We start from the raw sequence: 14,617 nt of genomic DNA on the forward strand, positions 1-14,617 counted from the left end.
TGACATTTAATGATGATGATTCACCAGCCTCTGCCATCTCCCTGCTCTTTGCTGAATCTCTCGTCTCTCCTTAGCTTTCCCTCTCATCCCTTTCAGTTTCTTTCCTCCGTTAGCTCCATCTCCACCCAGCCAGCCTTTCTTTCCTCATTCTTTGTTCTCTTCCTCGCTCTTACGCTTCCCTTTGCTTCTGTCCATTTATTTCTCTTTTCATTTTCCAAACAGCGGCGAAAGATGACGTAGAAGCGATGGTCAAAGGCGTTAAAACAAAGAAGGATTCGGCGTCCATGTTTCAAGTTAATAGGAAGAAGGAAATAAAAGCTGGAAAAAAAGGTAAACTACGTAAACTGCATTGTGTCACTCCTGCCGTGTGCACAACACATTGAAATGAATTGGATTTAATTATTCATAGGGTTACTATATGGCTCCAGAAAAAGGAGGACGGATTGAGACATCTGGGTTTTACTTCCATTGCTTTCAATGTCTCTGTCCGTCCTCTTCACTTCCATTGCTTTCAATGGAGGTAATGCCCGGAGATCTCAAGTTGTCCTCTTTTTTCTGGAGTCATATGGTAACCCTAGGCCAGGGGTAGGCAATTCCGGTCCTTGAGAGCCAGAGCCAGGTCAGGTTTTCAGGATATCCACCATGAATATATATGAGATGGATTTGCATGCACTGCCTCCTTGAGATGCAAATCTATCTCATGCATATTTATTGTGGATATCCCAAAACCCTCACCTGGCTCCGGCTCTCAAGGACCAGAATTGCCTACCCCAGGCACCAGAGGAACCTCTCCTCCGCCCCACCTCCTCCAAGTTCCATGACACAACTTTCCTCTGCTGGTTTCAGTCTGAGATCTGAATCACACAGTGTGATTTTACCTGAGTAAAAGTTTGTGGGCTGTAAAATGTATGGGGGGAAGGGGCTGGAACTTACCAATGACATAAACCCTTGCTTTTTCCCCCCTTCCACAAGGTCGACACAATTTAATTGCCCCTCATCCAACTCTTTTCTGCTGCAGGTGAGAAGGTTGAGGAGAACAACTTGTCTTCCAGTCCCAAGTCATTAAAACCTGCCCAAAAGAAGACTGTGGCTTCCATGTTCCAAGCAGGAAGCAGCAACGCCAAGGAGAAAAAAAGCAAAAAAAGTAACCAGTTACTTCTTCTTTCAAACTTACAGTACCTCTTAGATCACATGTGGGCAACTTCAGCTACTGAGCGCTGCAATCCATTTGAGATTTCCCCAGTAAATAGGGATGAGATCTATTTGCATGCACTACCTCCATTGTGTGCAAATAGATCTCATGCATATTCACTGAGGAAATCCTGAAAGCCAGACTAGGTTGTGGCTCTTGAGGACTAAGGTTGCCCACCCTTGTCTTAGATAGCGACATGTTGGCACTCAGGATCCCCTTGTTGAGGAGCAGAGCTACAGAGAGACCCTTCATAAGACATTGGCGACATGGAACTTATCTAGTGGGATGGACACAGCTTGAGTTGCCATGTTATCCAGGTCAACCTGAAGAGACTGATCCAGTCCTGATTTTGCCTGTATTGCATGCAGGGAGTTGTAATTCTGGTTACTCTAAGAAAAATAGGAACTGCATCTTATTACATATAACAGGTCCAAACCAGGCTCAGCTCTGGTTGGTCTAGTTAAGGAGACAGCTCTAGTAATATTGATGCTATTAACTCTAGGGTCTTTACTAATGAGGTGAAATGTTCTCAGCCCAACCAAGAAAAGAATGATGTGGAGCCATGAAACTTACAAGTTATTCCTTGCTTTTCTTGACACTTTTCGTTTCAATGAGGCAAATGCATCTAGTACATGGGCACAAGTATAGGGAAACCAATGCCTCTTAGGGATTGGTAGAATGAGAGAATATGACATCACAGTACAAGGGCCAACTGAAAAGTTCTTAGCCCAACCAAGAAGAGAATGATGTGGAGCCATGAAACTTACAAGTTATTCCACACTTTTCTTTTCATTCCATATCATTGAAACGAAAACTGTCATGAAAAGTTGTAAGTTTCATGGCTCCACATCATTCTCTTCTTGGATGGGCTGAGAACTGTTCAGCGGCCCTTTGTACATTGCTGGCAACACTTACTTTGCCCAACCTCTATCATGGGTCTAAAACTCTCCCTTTGTCATATATCAAAAAGTTACCTCAACTATGTTTCGTATGTGTCATGACTAGTATAAATAACTCCGTTCAAAAGGAACAATTATCTTGGACTTGTCCAACAAGTGGACTATCCTATGAGATGGGACAATCAAAGAAATAAATGCCTTACTGAGACCAAAGTAAAGGTAAGGAAGTATCGAAAATCAAGCACTGGGACATGAACAAGGTTTGTCAGACCTTACATTTGATCTCCTCTTTTCTGTCTACAGACACAGCCAAGCTCCATGAAGAGGAAAACGAAGACAAGATTTTGGAGACTGCCAAGAAAAATACTAACAAAAAGGGGAAAGAAAAGAAATCCAAGAAGGTGAAAAAAGCAATGACTAGTTGGAGATTCTTTCTGTGGGAAGAGTAGCAGTGGGAAACAATGCTAACTGGTAAAGCAGCACTGCCTCCCGGTGGTCAGCTCTAGATTTTGCAGAGATAAATGATGTCTTTTATGACGTAACTCAAGACTTTTTTGTATGAATCAGAAAATGGGCTCTCTTAATATCAAAGGTGTCCTTTTAACTAAACTGTGTTCATACCGCACATTAAAAAGACTTACCACGGGATGTCCAATGGCATCCTGCGGTAAAGTGGCCTATTTTTACATGCACGCTTCGTGCTAAAAAAATATTTTTAATTTTCCGGGAAGGGGTGTGTTAGGGGGTGGAGAATAGGTGTGACAGCGCTAATCAGTTAGCATGTGTGTGCAGGGTTAGCACAGGTGCCCTTGCCATGTACAAAATAGGTGACAGAAAAGTCTCACGCAGTAAATTTTTTTAATGGCTACATGCTAATAGCGAAAATAGCACCTGGCTATTAATTAGAACAATGGGAAAATTGGCCTATTTCCAGCCGCAGCAAAAGTGACTATGGCGTGTGGCAAAGACCCTCTGTTAGCGCTTTAGTAAAAGGTCCCCAAAGAGCCTTATAAACAGAAACCAGTTGAAGTGCTTTATAACAAAGTCAAACTGACCAATTATTTGTTAGGTCAAGGGGATCATAAGATAACTGTCATATACCAGTCCTCCCGTTCAGCCCCTATAACTATAATACAATAAGGAAAACTTTCAAAACCATCTGCCTGGGTAGCTTGGGGTTTGTAGGGGCAAATTGTTGTTTCAGTTTATGTTTTAGGGGAGGATATAGAAACATAGAAATTGACGGCAGAAAAGGGCCACAGCCCATCAAGTCTGCCCATACCAATGACCCACTCCCTGACCCTTACTCCCCTAGAGATCCCACGTGAATATCCCATTTCCTCTTAAAATCTGACACGCTGTTGGCTTCAATCACCTGCTGAGGTAGCTCGTTCCAATGATCGACCACCTTTTCGGTGAAGAAGTACTTCCTGGCATCACCATGAAATTTCCCTCCCCTGACTTTCAGCGAGTGCCCTCTGGTGACTGAGGGCCCTGTAAGACAGAAGATATCATCTTTCACCTCTATACGTCCCGTGATATACTTAAAAGTCTCAATCATGTCTCCCCTCTCTCTTCGTTCCTCCAGTGAGTACATCTGCAGTTTTTTTTAGCCTTTCTTCATACAGTATTTATTTTAATTTTTTTTAATGCCATTTACAAAAAAAACGAAACGGTTTACATCAATAAAAACATGCATAAAATAAGGGACAAACTAAAATCTTTAAATCTGCACAAATTAAACAATTTCTTCTCTTCAATGCTGGCTAACATTTCACAGAAATACAGTAACTGAGTTTTTAATTGTTTCTTATTTTTGTTGTTGTTTTACTTAGCTTATATTAAATGGTTTTACAAGGCACTGAGACCGTTTCGATGCATTTTAAAACCATTTAGAAATAGCTGGAACCTGACCTCTCTCAGTTCACTAAAAAGTAAGCGTATCTTCCACAGCACCCACACTTTTAGCTAGGCTGCAAAAAAGCATTCTTAGCGTGTGTTTAACGAAAGGGATTGGAAATTGTATACTGCCTTTTTACAGTTTTACAAGCACTCTCAAAGCGGTTCACATACAGGTACTTCAAACATTTTCCCTATCTGTCCTGGTGGACTCACAGTGGAGGATTAAGTGACTTGCCCAGGGTCACAAGGAGCAGCGTGGGGTTTGCAATCCAGAACCTCTGGGTGCTGGGGCTGTAGCTCTCTAGCCACTGTGCCACACTCTCCTCCAATACAATCTCAGAAGTGAGCCAAGTATAGAACAATGAAGCCATTATGACATCACTGATGAGGTTGGCTCTTATTGGTGGAATGAGGCATTATGACATCAGGGAAAGAGATTGGGACTTGTACACCACCACACACAAAGCAGTTCACATACAGGTACTTCAAGCATTTTCCCTGTCTGTCCCAGTGGGCTCACAATCTATCTAATGTACCTGGGGCAGTGGAGGATTAAGTGACTTGCCCAGGGTCATAAGGAGCAGTGCGGGGTTTGGAACCCAGAACCTCGGGTACTGAGGGTGTAGCTCGAACCACTGCATCACACTCTCCTCCAATAGAATATCAGAAGTGAGCCAAGTATAGAACAATGAAGCCATTGTGACATCACTGATGAGGTTGGCTCTTATTGGTGGAATGAGACATTATGACATCAGGGAAAGAGATTGGGACTTGTACACCACCACACTCAAAGCAGTTCACATACAGGTACTTCAAGCATTTTCTCTCTCTCTCTGTCCTGGTGGCCTGAGAGAGGACATGTGTACATTTCATTGTCCAATTTTCCCTTGAAAATTAGGTGTAAGGTCAGTGTTGCAGCGAGGGTGAGAGATGCCTGCTGCCCCCTCCCCCCGCCTTCCCCGGCGTGAGCAGCATTACCATTTCACTGCCCATCTCGTTTATTATTTATTGAGCTTCATATATTGCCTTAGTTGCAGCACAATTCAAGGCTCTGCCTGTAATATCACTTCCTAGGCGTGGGACACGGAAATGATGTCAGAGGGAGAGCTGAAGCCGGCATGGGCAGCGAGTTGGTAATGCTACATATGCCAGGGAAGTTAAACGAGGTACAGGGTAAAGAAGGGGTGCAGCAGGGGGAGGTAACAGGGAAGGTGAGGAAGAGTGTGGGCACCCTGCACCCCTGTCCCCCCTTACTATGCCACTGTGTAAGGTTGTACTAGTGGATTTTGAAACGGATAGGCAGAAGGTTTAAAACCTGCCCCATTCTTCATAATAATCATTCTTTCACAATTAACGCCGGCTAGAGGTTTCTACCATGGGCCAGCAAAGTAAGTGCTCCGACGCCTATAGAATTCCTATAAATATTGGAGCATTTACCTCGCTGACCCGCAGTACGAACCTCTATCACGGCTTTGAAAAAGGAGCCCTAAATCTGTTAAAAATTAAAAATCTATTGTATGTATGGATATGGATGTGAATGTGTGTGGATGGGCTGCCTGGATGATGTTTTGGAGGGCTTTTCTGCTCTGTTTCTGTCTTCTCTCTTTTTCTTTTTTTTTAAATGGAAGGTATTGAACAGTTCGTTTTTCTGTTAGTTCTTTGCCACTGATTTTCTGCTTTTGTGGTTGTTGGGGACTGGCCCTGGAGGGGGTACGATGGGGCCTTGGCCTCCCTCTCTCTAGCTTGTCCACTGTGTACTTTGTACTTGGTACATTTGTCTACACATACTGCCTGGGCTTTAGGTTACTTGTTCTGTATATTCATTATTTTTTTTTTTTTTTTTAATATATTTTTATTGTAGGAACCAATCACAAGAGATACAATCAGCAACCAAGCCGAAAGGGAATAACACTATAGAAACAATAAGCAGATAGTCAATACAGCTAGGCAAGAGAACAAGCAATCAAACAAAGCTCTCTCATGAAAGTCCACAATTTTCAATTTTTAAACAGAACAGCAAGAAAACAGACCTCCCTCCCTCCCACCACCCCAAATCTGCCCCCCCCTTGCATCCTTAGAAACCGACCCAGCTTAGAACGAGTTCCAGCACTCCAGATAAGCCACTGATTGCCAGCTAGTGGCACCCTTCTTGCGTTGCCTTTCCCAGACCGCCATCTGGGACATGCTAGCTCTCCAATGTTGGAACGTAGGGCACACACTTCCCACCCAGTGCTGTAGAATTAGCTTCTTAACGAGCCCTAGAGCCACCAGCACAAAGCGTTGCAGAGGCGCACTGATACCAGCCTCAGTCAGGGGACCCGTGACACCAAGCAGCAGAGTCTTATACGACCATTCCAGGGAGCGCCCCAAAACATCCTCCACCTCTCGAAGTACACGCACCCACAGCGAACCCACCAAAGAGCATTCCAAAAAGTGATGCACCAGCGTCCCCTTAAGAGCAGGGCACCGGGTACAAAAGGCATCAGGCCACAGGCCCGTATGTTCATTACTTTCTGCTCAATAAAAATTATTTAAAAAAAATAAAAAATCTGAATGAAATCTAATTTGTAATGACTCAGATTCTGTGTTCCTGGACTCCATTTGCGAAACAGCTTTTGCAGATAGACGATTCGCTGAACCAGAAGCTTGTTTGCTCGAGTTGTGTCTGAGCCGTATCCTTTCATCTTGTGCCTGCAGAAAGAAGAAAGGTCTCCCTCGCCTATAATTGAAATAGACAACCTGGAAGACTTTGTCCTGCGGCCAGCTCCTCAAGGAGTAACCATTAAGTGCCGGGTCACAAGGGACAAAAAGGGCATGGACCGAGGTCTGTACCCTACTTACTATGCTCACTTGGACAATGATAAAAAGGTTAGTAGGAGTAGGTAGCCCCAAAAAGTTCATTTTGTTTCATTTCCTTTGTAATTTACAAGAATTTTCATTGATTTGGAGGTTTTAGTTCAAGGGGGATTTTTTTTTGTTGTTTTAGGGACAATGTTGTAAATCATTTGTTCTCAAACATGTCCCGGGGCCCCCTCAGCCAGTTATCCCTAATGAATATGCATGAGAGAGATTTGCATATAATGGAAGTGGGAGGCATGCAAATCTGGCTCATACATATTCATTAGGGATAACCTGAAAACCCAACTGGCTGGGGGTCCCCTAGGACAGGTATGAGAACCACTGTTGTAAATAGTGCAGTGGTTCTTCACCTTATCTTGGGAGAGATTTGTTTATAATGAAGGAGACAGGCAAGCACAAAAGATAAGTGCTTTCCTTCCTACAGCACCCTATGCACTTAATGCACTTTATATTTATTGAAATTGATATTAAAAATATTTTTTTAAAAACCCACAGCACAGCACAGGTCACTTTACCATGACCAATAATGAATTTACCACCCCAGTAAGGGCATGAAAAATCATTCAAGTAGTGCCTTGGGTATTTGAGGTCTGGTAATTCAATACAACTTGATTTGAATTTGTTCTCTGGTTTATATACACATCTCCCTCGTTATTCGCGGGGGATAGGGGCAGAGCCAGACCGCGAATAGGGAAATACCGTGAATATTCGGCTCTGACCCACCCCCGCCTTCCCCCGGCATCCTGGCCTTACCTGGTGGTCTAGCGGGCTTTCGGGGCAGGAGCGATCTTCCTACGCTCCTGCCCCGTGCAGATCGCCAATAGGAAATGACTGCCATGAGTTCCCGTAGTCTCTCAAGACTACGGCGGGAACTCATGGCAGCCATTTCCTATTGGCGATCTACACGGGGCAGGAGCGTAGGTAGATCGCTACTGCCCCAAAAGCCCACTAGACCACTAGGTAAGGCCGGGATGCCGGAGGGAGGGTTTCCCCTTCCTCCCAAAAAAATTGTGATTATGTGAAATGGCGAGTGCGGAAACCGCGAATGGGGAGGGGGAAGTGTATAATGAAGGAGACAGGCAAGCAAATATGTCTTATGCATATTCAGGAAACACTGAAATAGTACACATGTTTAGGGAAAATACACAATTTATCCCCAATAAGGGAAATAATAGTTTTTATTCTGGTAAACACACATTTATCTATGTAAGACTGTGAGTTTTAACCCCGCCCCCCTTTTACACACTGCGATAGTGGTTGTTAGCGCAGAGAGCCGTGCTGAATGCTCTGCGCTGCTCCCTCATCAGATAACGGATTTAGCACATACCTAATGATTAAGAAGCCCATTTTATACCTGTGAGTTTCTTAGGATCTAGTATGCACTAATAATTAAGGTGCGCCAAATCCATTACCCATGCCCCCCTCCCCAAAAGAAAAATTGGCAGTTGGAGGTCAAAGGAGATGGCTCTTCTGCCTCCCCCACCCATCTCCTTCCCGGCCGCTTCATTTTAAGTCTTCGGGCAGCGGCCACGAGTGAGCCTGCTGCCGTCGGTGTGCCCCGGAAGTCTTTCTGCCGCAGCATCCAGTTGCTGCAGAATGAAGAGTTCTGGGGTGGGCCGGCGGCAGCAGGCTCACTCGTTGCCGCTGACAGCAGCCGGGGAGGAGGTACGTGAGGGAGCCAGGAACCGGAGAGAGATGTCTACGGCGGGGCTTTTGGGCCCCCGCCAAACCAAAAAATGTTCCACTGCCTACGCCAGTACCGCACCTTAGTAAAAGAACCCCTATGTTAACGCTAGGCAATGAATTTTGGCCAGTGTCCCATTAACTTCCAGATTGGCAGTCGTGTCTGGAGCTGCTCAGCGTTGAATTTTCGGGGTTAGTTCAGCGTTTTGCCAGCCCCTCACCACCACAGAGTGGGCCCTCTATGAATGAAATGAAATCCTAATGGTGGCGTAGCAAGGGTGAGAGGGGCCCCCCCCCCGCCCTTTTCTTCGCCCCCCATCCGCTCCTTCCTCACCCCCATCCTGCCGCGTGCACGCATCCCATCCCCTTACCTCTTTAATGTTCCCAGAGTGAGCAGGAATGCCAGCCTGCTGCTCGGCTCTTCCTCGAACATCATTTCCTAGGCACGGGTCCAGGAAGTGACATCACAGAAAGAGCCGACGCTGGCACGAGCAGCAAGTTGGGGTTCCTGCTTGTGCCGTGAACATTAAAGAGATACAGGAGAAGCAGCGCATGTGCGTAGTAGTGCTGGGGGGGGGGGAGAAGTAGGGGGCAGAGAAGATGTGTGCTAGGGCTCCCACCAAGACAGCGCCCGGGGCGGACCTCACACCCCCCCCCCCTGTATACAAGAATTAAAGAACTCCCAAACATTGACTATCCACTTTCTCCTGAAGGTCTTTCTACTGGCTGGAAGAAAACGGAAGAAGAGCCGAACCTCGAATTACCTGATCTCCATTGATGCCACTGACCTTTCCAGGGGAGGGGAAAACTTTGTTGGGAAAGTGAGGTAATAGCTTGATTATGAAGCTGACTGGCTCAAAGAATCTTATGAAATGAGGGGGAGGGAAAAAAGGATATTGTTTGTGGTTGAATGGGGGCACAGCTGGATTTAGTCAAAGGCAATATAGGCAACTGCCTAAGAACCAAGCACAAAAACGGAGGTTTTTAAAAAAAGTGTACCCCTGTTCCTCACCACAGTATCCAGGGAGAATCCAGCCGTGGTGTTTTCTGTGTGCTAGATTTTTTTTGAAGAATCATTTTTATTAAGTTTTTGAAATACAGATCGTCACACACCAACAACCACTGACAAGAGTAAATGCTGAAACAATCGGGTCTTACGTGTCATTCCTTCACGAAAACCCACGGAAACCTAACCCACCCAACTGAACCCCCCCACCTCCCCCCTCGACTTCCCCCCCCCCCACCCCCAGCACTCCAGTGTCAAAAGTTCAATAAAGAGCTGCAAGCTCTAGGGGACAATCCCTCCCAAATTGGAGCCCAAATTCTCCTGAATTTCCTCCAAGGCCCAGGACCATCCAGGTATTCAAATTTCAAAAGAGTAAACAGTTCATTCCTCCACATAGTATGGGTCGGCACTTCAGCTTGGCGCCACAACAAAAGAATACACTTCTGGGCCAACAAAGAGGCCTTTTGTAATAACAGGTTGCCCCCTCTGGATAGTCCCAAACGGACCCCCCTGAGAAAAAAGCAGAACCTGCGCTCTCAAGGGAATCTGCTTACGCAAAGCAGACTGCAGATACAGAGCTACAAAGGACTAGAATGCTTGAATGTGGTCACAAGACCAAAACATATGAAGGAGGCTCGCAGGGACGGACTGGCACCGAGGACACCGAGCATGAGAAGTATATCCAGAAACATAGGCCCGGAACGGAGAGACATGCAGCCGCAGTAGAAACTTGAAGTATTGCTCCTGCAGGACCACGGAACGAGTCATCCGAGGAAGATGTTTCATAAGAAGACGAATTCCGGAGCCCGTAATATGCTCAGACGGGGGGGGGAGATCCTGATTCCACACAGCTGCCACCGCCTCTGGGTCCCAAGGGGCCACGAAGCAGCCCAAACTGACTTGATGAAAGGATAAACTAATCCGAGTCAGGCGGGACAGAGTCAGAGTCTCACACACCATATCCGCCTTGTCTTTCATTCAAAGTAGCAGCATCCAACGAGCGGAGATAATGAGACACCTGGCGGTAGAAAAGCCAGTCCCGAGCCTCTAAGAGACCCGTCGCCGTGCTAGATTTTTAAATCCAGCCCTAAATAGTAGAGAGGAAACTCGACGTGTTATAACGTATATTTAACCCTACTTTTACTAATAATTTTGTTAGAACTATTAGATATACACAGTGCTGTACAAATACACCCAAGCGGTACTTCTTTCCTGGCAGAGCTTACAATCTGGCCAAACCTACAGGACAAAAGAAAACTTTGGGAATTTCATTTATTAAGAAACCAGTAAAGTTGTGATCAGAAGAACCAGGAATGAAGCACACAGAGAATGGAGGCTGGGGAAAAAAACTAAGTTGGTTCCCTCCACCATGGATCAGCTAAACAGATCGCTCACTGTATATGAGCCCTGAGCTGCTACAGCCTTGAGTGTGTAGCAAGCGTTGTGGTTAGACATGCGGCAGTGGGTCAGGTGTAACGGATCAGCCTTCTGTAGTCCTTGTTGACCCAAGACAGCAGTGAACAGAGGATAAAGCAAACAAAAACTATCCCGGATAAAGTGTGGTACTTTGCCTGTGGTCAGTGATGACAGGGCAGGCTGGCTGAAGCACTTAGTCTTTTCCTGTTGCAATCTCCCATGTTAAGATGAATCAGGTATTCATCTTCCCCACCCCACCCACTACTTTTTGCATGGCTTCTCTCTACTGCACCAGCAATATCCTGCAAATAGCGTGAAATGCATTCGCCAATCTGCTCACTAGCAGGTGGTTGCTCAAAAGAGAATGAAACCCTGTGGTTAACCGTGGAAAACCATCCCCACGTCATTCATTAAGGAGAGAAGGAAGAATCAGAGTATGAATGGCCACAGCCACTGACCCTCAAGCCTTGCATTGAAGAATGCTGGTGTAGAAAGATTGAGGTTGAGATAGACACTAAAGAATGACCCTGGATGGTTAGAATATAACACCATAAGCGTTGCCATACCGGGGCAGACTGAAGGTCCATCAAGCCCAGTACCCCGTTTCTAGCAGTGGCCAACCCAGGTCACAAGTACCTGGCAGAAACCCAAAGAGTAGCAACATTCCAGAGCTGAGATTGTGATGTCACAAAGCCTCGTTCCACCAATGCCTAACAGCCAAACTCATCAGTGATGTCACAATGGCTTCATGATCCTATACTTAGCTCACATAAGAATCGGAGTATGAATGGACACAGCCACAGACCCTCAAGCCTTGCATTGAAGAATGCTGGTGTAGAAGGACTGAGGTTGAGATAGACACTAAAGAATGACCCTGGATGGTTAGAATATAACACCATAAGCGTTGCCATACTGGGACATCAAAGCCTCATTCCACCAATGCCTGAGAGCCAAACTCATCAGTGATGTCACAATGGCTTCATTATCCTATCCTTAGCTCACATAAGAATCAGAGTATGAATGGCCACAGCCACTGAGCCTCAAGAAGGACCGAGGTTGAGATAGATACTAAAGAATGACACAGGACGGTTTCCTGCAGTTATCCGCGAAAGATGGTGACAGTGACAAATTCTGTTACTCTGGTGTTACATGGAACAGTGCCTGACCAGTACTGCAGGAACAGCTCAGAAAAAGGGCTCCCCAATGCTCAACCGTAAAAAGATGAAAATGATAAGTGCGCTGCTTGATCAGTTGTAAGTTATTGATTCTATAGCTTCATGTTTTGATCCAGTGGCATGTTATTGACTCTGTAATTTATGTATCTCTGTTCCTGAAAACTTTGTGTATGTATCCTTGTAACCCGTTCTGGGTTCCAGGGGAGGACAGGCTATAAAAATGAATAAATAAATAAATAAAAGCAAAGGGGAGGAACATACCTGGAGCATGTACACAAGAGTTTCATGGATAGCAGAGCTGTTGTATGCATGTTCCAGGCAAACCCAGAAGCAAAGCACACATTGGTGCCATACTTCTGCACCTTTAAATATAAGCTTTTCAAATTTTTTTTCATCCCAAGCTACCTTTAACCCCACCATAATGTGAAGTTCCCCACCCCCTCCTGTCTGTTCCTAAAACCTGATGCCATCTCACTCTTCCTGAATGAGGGTTTTGCTCTTCAGGAGTAAGACACATCAAGATGCTCCTGCCACATGGATGCTGCTCACTCAGGCCCAGATGCTCAAACGTTTTCCTTGCAATGAGGCCAGGAAGCTCCACTATGTTCAAAAGGTTTCTCTGGGGCTCCTATCGGTAGCAGTAGCAGCCACCATGATCCCTAGGCCAAAGCATTACAAGGAGCTCATTAGTATTTAAATGAATACTCCTTGTAATGCTCAAAAGGGAAGAGAAGGAAACACCCACTTCTTATCATGGAATTTTTATGGCAGCTTTGGAGCTGCCGTAGCTCTTATGAGTGTGTTATAAGACTGTATGTAATGCTCCTAACATAGGCCAGGGCACATAATACACGCATAACAGCAGCTTAAAAAAATGGCTGACTAAGAGCTGGCAGCCTTGCTCAGTGCAGCCTAGGTTTTGTTTTATTTCAAGCTGAGATGAACACAAAGAAGAATCCTTTACAGCCTAGGGTTTATTTTATTTCACACTGAGATGAAAACAAACGAGCTGCCCTGCTCTCCCCTGCCTGCTCATCTGATCAGGGTTCTGGGGAGGAGGAGCTGTGCCTGCCACTTTGCTTTTCTGATCTTCTAAGCAGGCACCAGGCACAGTTCCTTCAACTAAGAAGTTTGGGATCCTTCTTTCACTTCCGGAAATCTCTGACGACTTTCTTGTTTGCTAATACATTTTTGAAAACTAGCCCCTTTTGTTAATTTAGATTTTCTGTTTTATGTTCTCCTTAAAGTGCTATGTTATCATTTTCTGTTAACCGAGTCGAGCTCCGTTTGGTTGATGACCCAGTCTATAAAACGAAGTTTTTGTTTACTTTCGTTCCTCCCTTCTTGTACCAGGCTACTCAGCACAATTAGCATGATTTGCATGCTATTGTGCTGAGCATAGGCCCAGCAAAAAGGAAATTGTTGCCAGGTTGTCCGGAGCTTTGCACACCCTGCTTTCAGGCCCCTGATGCTCAAAAGCTTGCCCTACAAGTAAGACTGGTTGTAGCCAGTCTTACTTGCAAGACAGCTCAGGCTCTGATGCTCTAAAGGGCTCTAGGGGGCTTTTACCTCTTACAATAGCAGCCACTGAAAAGAACCCTTTGCAAATGCATTAGTATTAAAATGAGCACTTCTTGTAATACGCAGAAGGGAACACTCACCTCTTACCGGGTCACATTTTCTGGCAGATCTGGAGCTGCCGGTAGCTGTATGTAAGTCTGTTGTGCGAGTGTATGTCCTGCACCTATAGTTAGAATGCCGCTGTTAGGCACAGGACACACACTCACATAACAGACGCACAACAGCTGCGTCCATATTGGGTGTTTAAAACCACAACAAAAAGAAAACCACTTTAATAAACTGCTTCCGAGCTATGGCGACTGGTTGTTGTACTGGGCCTGCCCTGAAGAATTATGACTACAGCTTAGCTCTTCTGCGCAGGTGCCAGGCACAATTCCTCCCTCTCATACCGGGCTACTCTGCACAAATAGTGTGCATTTAATTTGCATGTTATTTGTGCTGAGCATAGCGGACAAAACAAAATCGCTCCCTACCTGGTATTTTTTACCACGTTGCTGGAGCTTCGTGCATCCTGCCTTTTTCACCAAGAGTAGGGTTTCCAGACATCTGGGGAAACCCGGACATGTCCTCTTTGTAGAGGACTGTCCGGGTTCCCGGACGGACTTTCCAAAACCTGGCAGTTGGTCTGGAGGGCCTCTGAGCATGTGTGGATGATGTCACACACATCTGCTCAGACGCCAGGCCCTCCAGATGCGGCCGGAACTCATCGGGAAAGACAAGAGGAGGCTTCGTGGAGGCGGGGCTAGGATGGATCAGGGAGGGGCCATGTGTGGGGGGTTTTATAGCTCAAAATATGGTAACCCTAATCAAGAGGCTTCATGGCATGGATTCCTCATCTGCAAATGCAGAAACCACTTCACACTTACTGGTTTCTATCTCTTTTCTGAAGATGTTATACATATTT

At 45.6% G+C, this 14,617-nt stretch overlaps 1 protein-coding gene across 3 annotated transcripts in view; it reads left to right on the forward strand.

Moving 5' to 3' along the window:
• The window catches only part of TULP1 (TUB like protein 1), a 42,571-nt gene that overhangs the window by 18,398 nt on the left and 9,556 nt on the right, over window positions 1–14,617 (forward strand). For all 3 annotated transcript variants that reach the window (XM_033917400.1, XM_033917401.1, XM_033917402.1), the window contains 5 exons: window positions 223–330; window positions 1,019–1,144; window positions 2,395–2,492; window positions 6,691–6,861; window positions 9,249–9,361. In XM_033917400.1, coding sequence (XP_033773291.1) covers window positions 223–330; window positions 1,019–1,144; window positions 2,395–2,492; window positions 6,691–6,861; window positions 9,249–9,361 — 616 coding nt within the window. The remainder of the gene's footprint in view (window positions 1–222; window positions 331–1,018; window positions 1,145–2,394; window positions 2,493–6,690; window positions 6,862–9,248; window positions 9,362–14,617) is intronic.

This window comes from Geotrypetes seraphini, chromosome 13, assembly GCF_902459505.1.
Source record: "Geotrypetes seraphini chromosome 13, aGeoSer1.1, whole genome shotgun sequence".
NCBI lineage: Eukaryota > Metazoa > Chordata > Amphibia > Gymnophiona > Dermophiidae > Geotrypetes > Geotrypetes seraphini.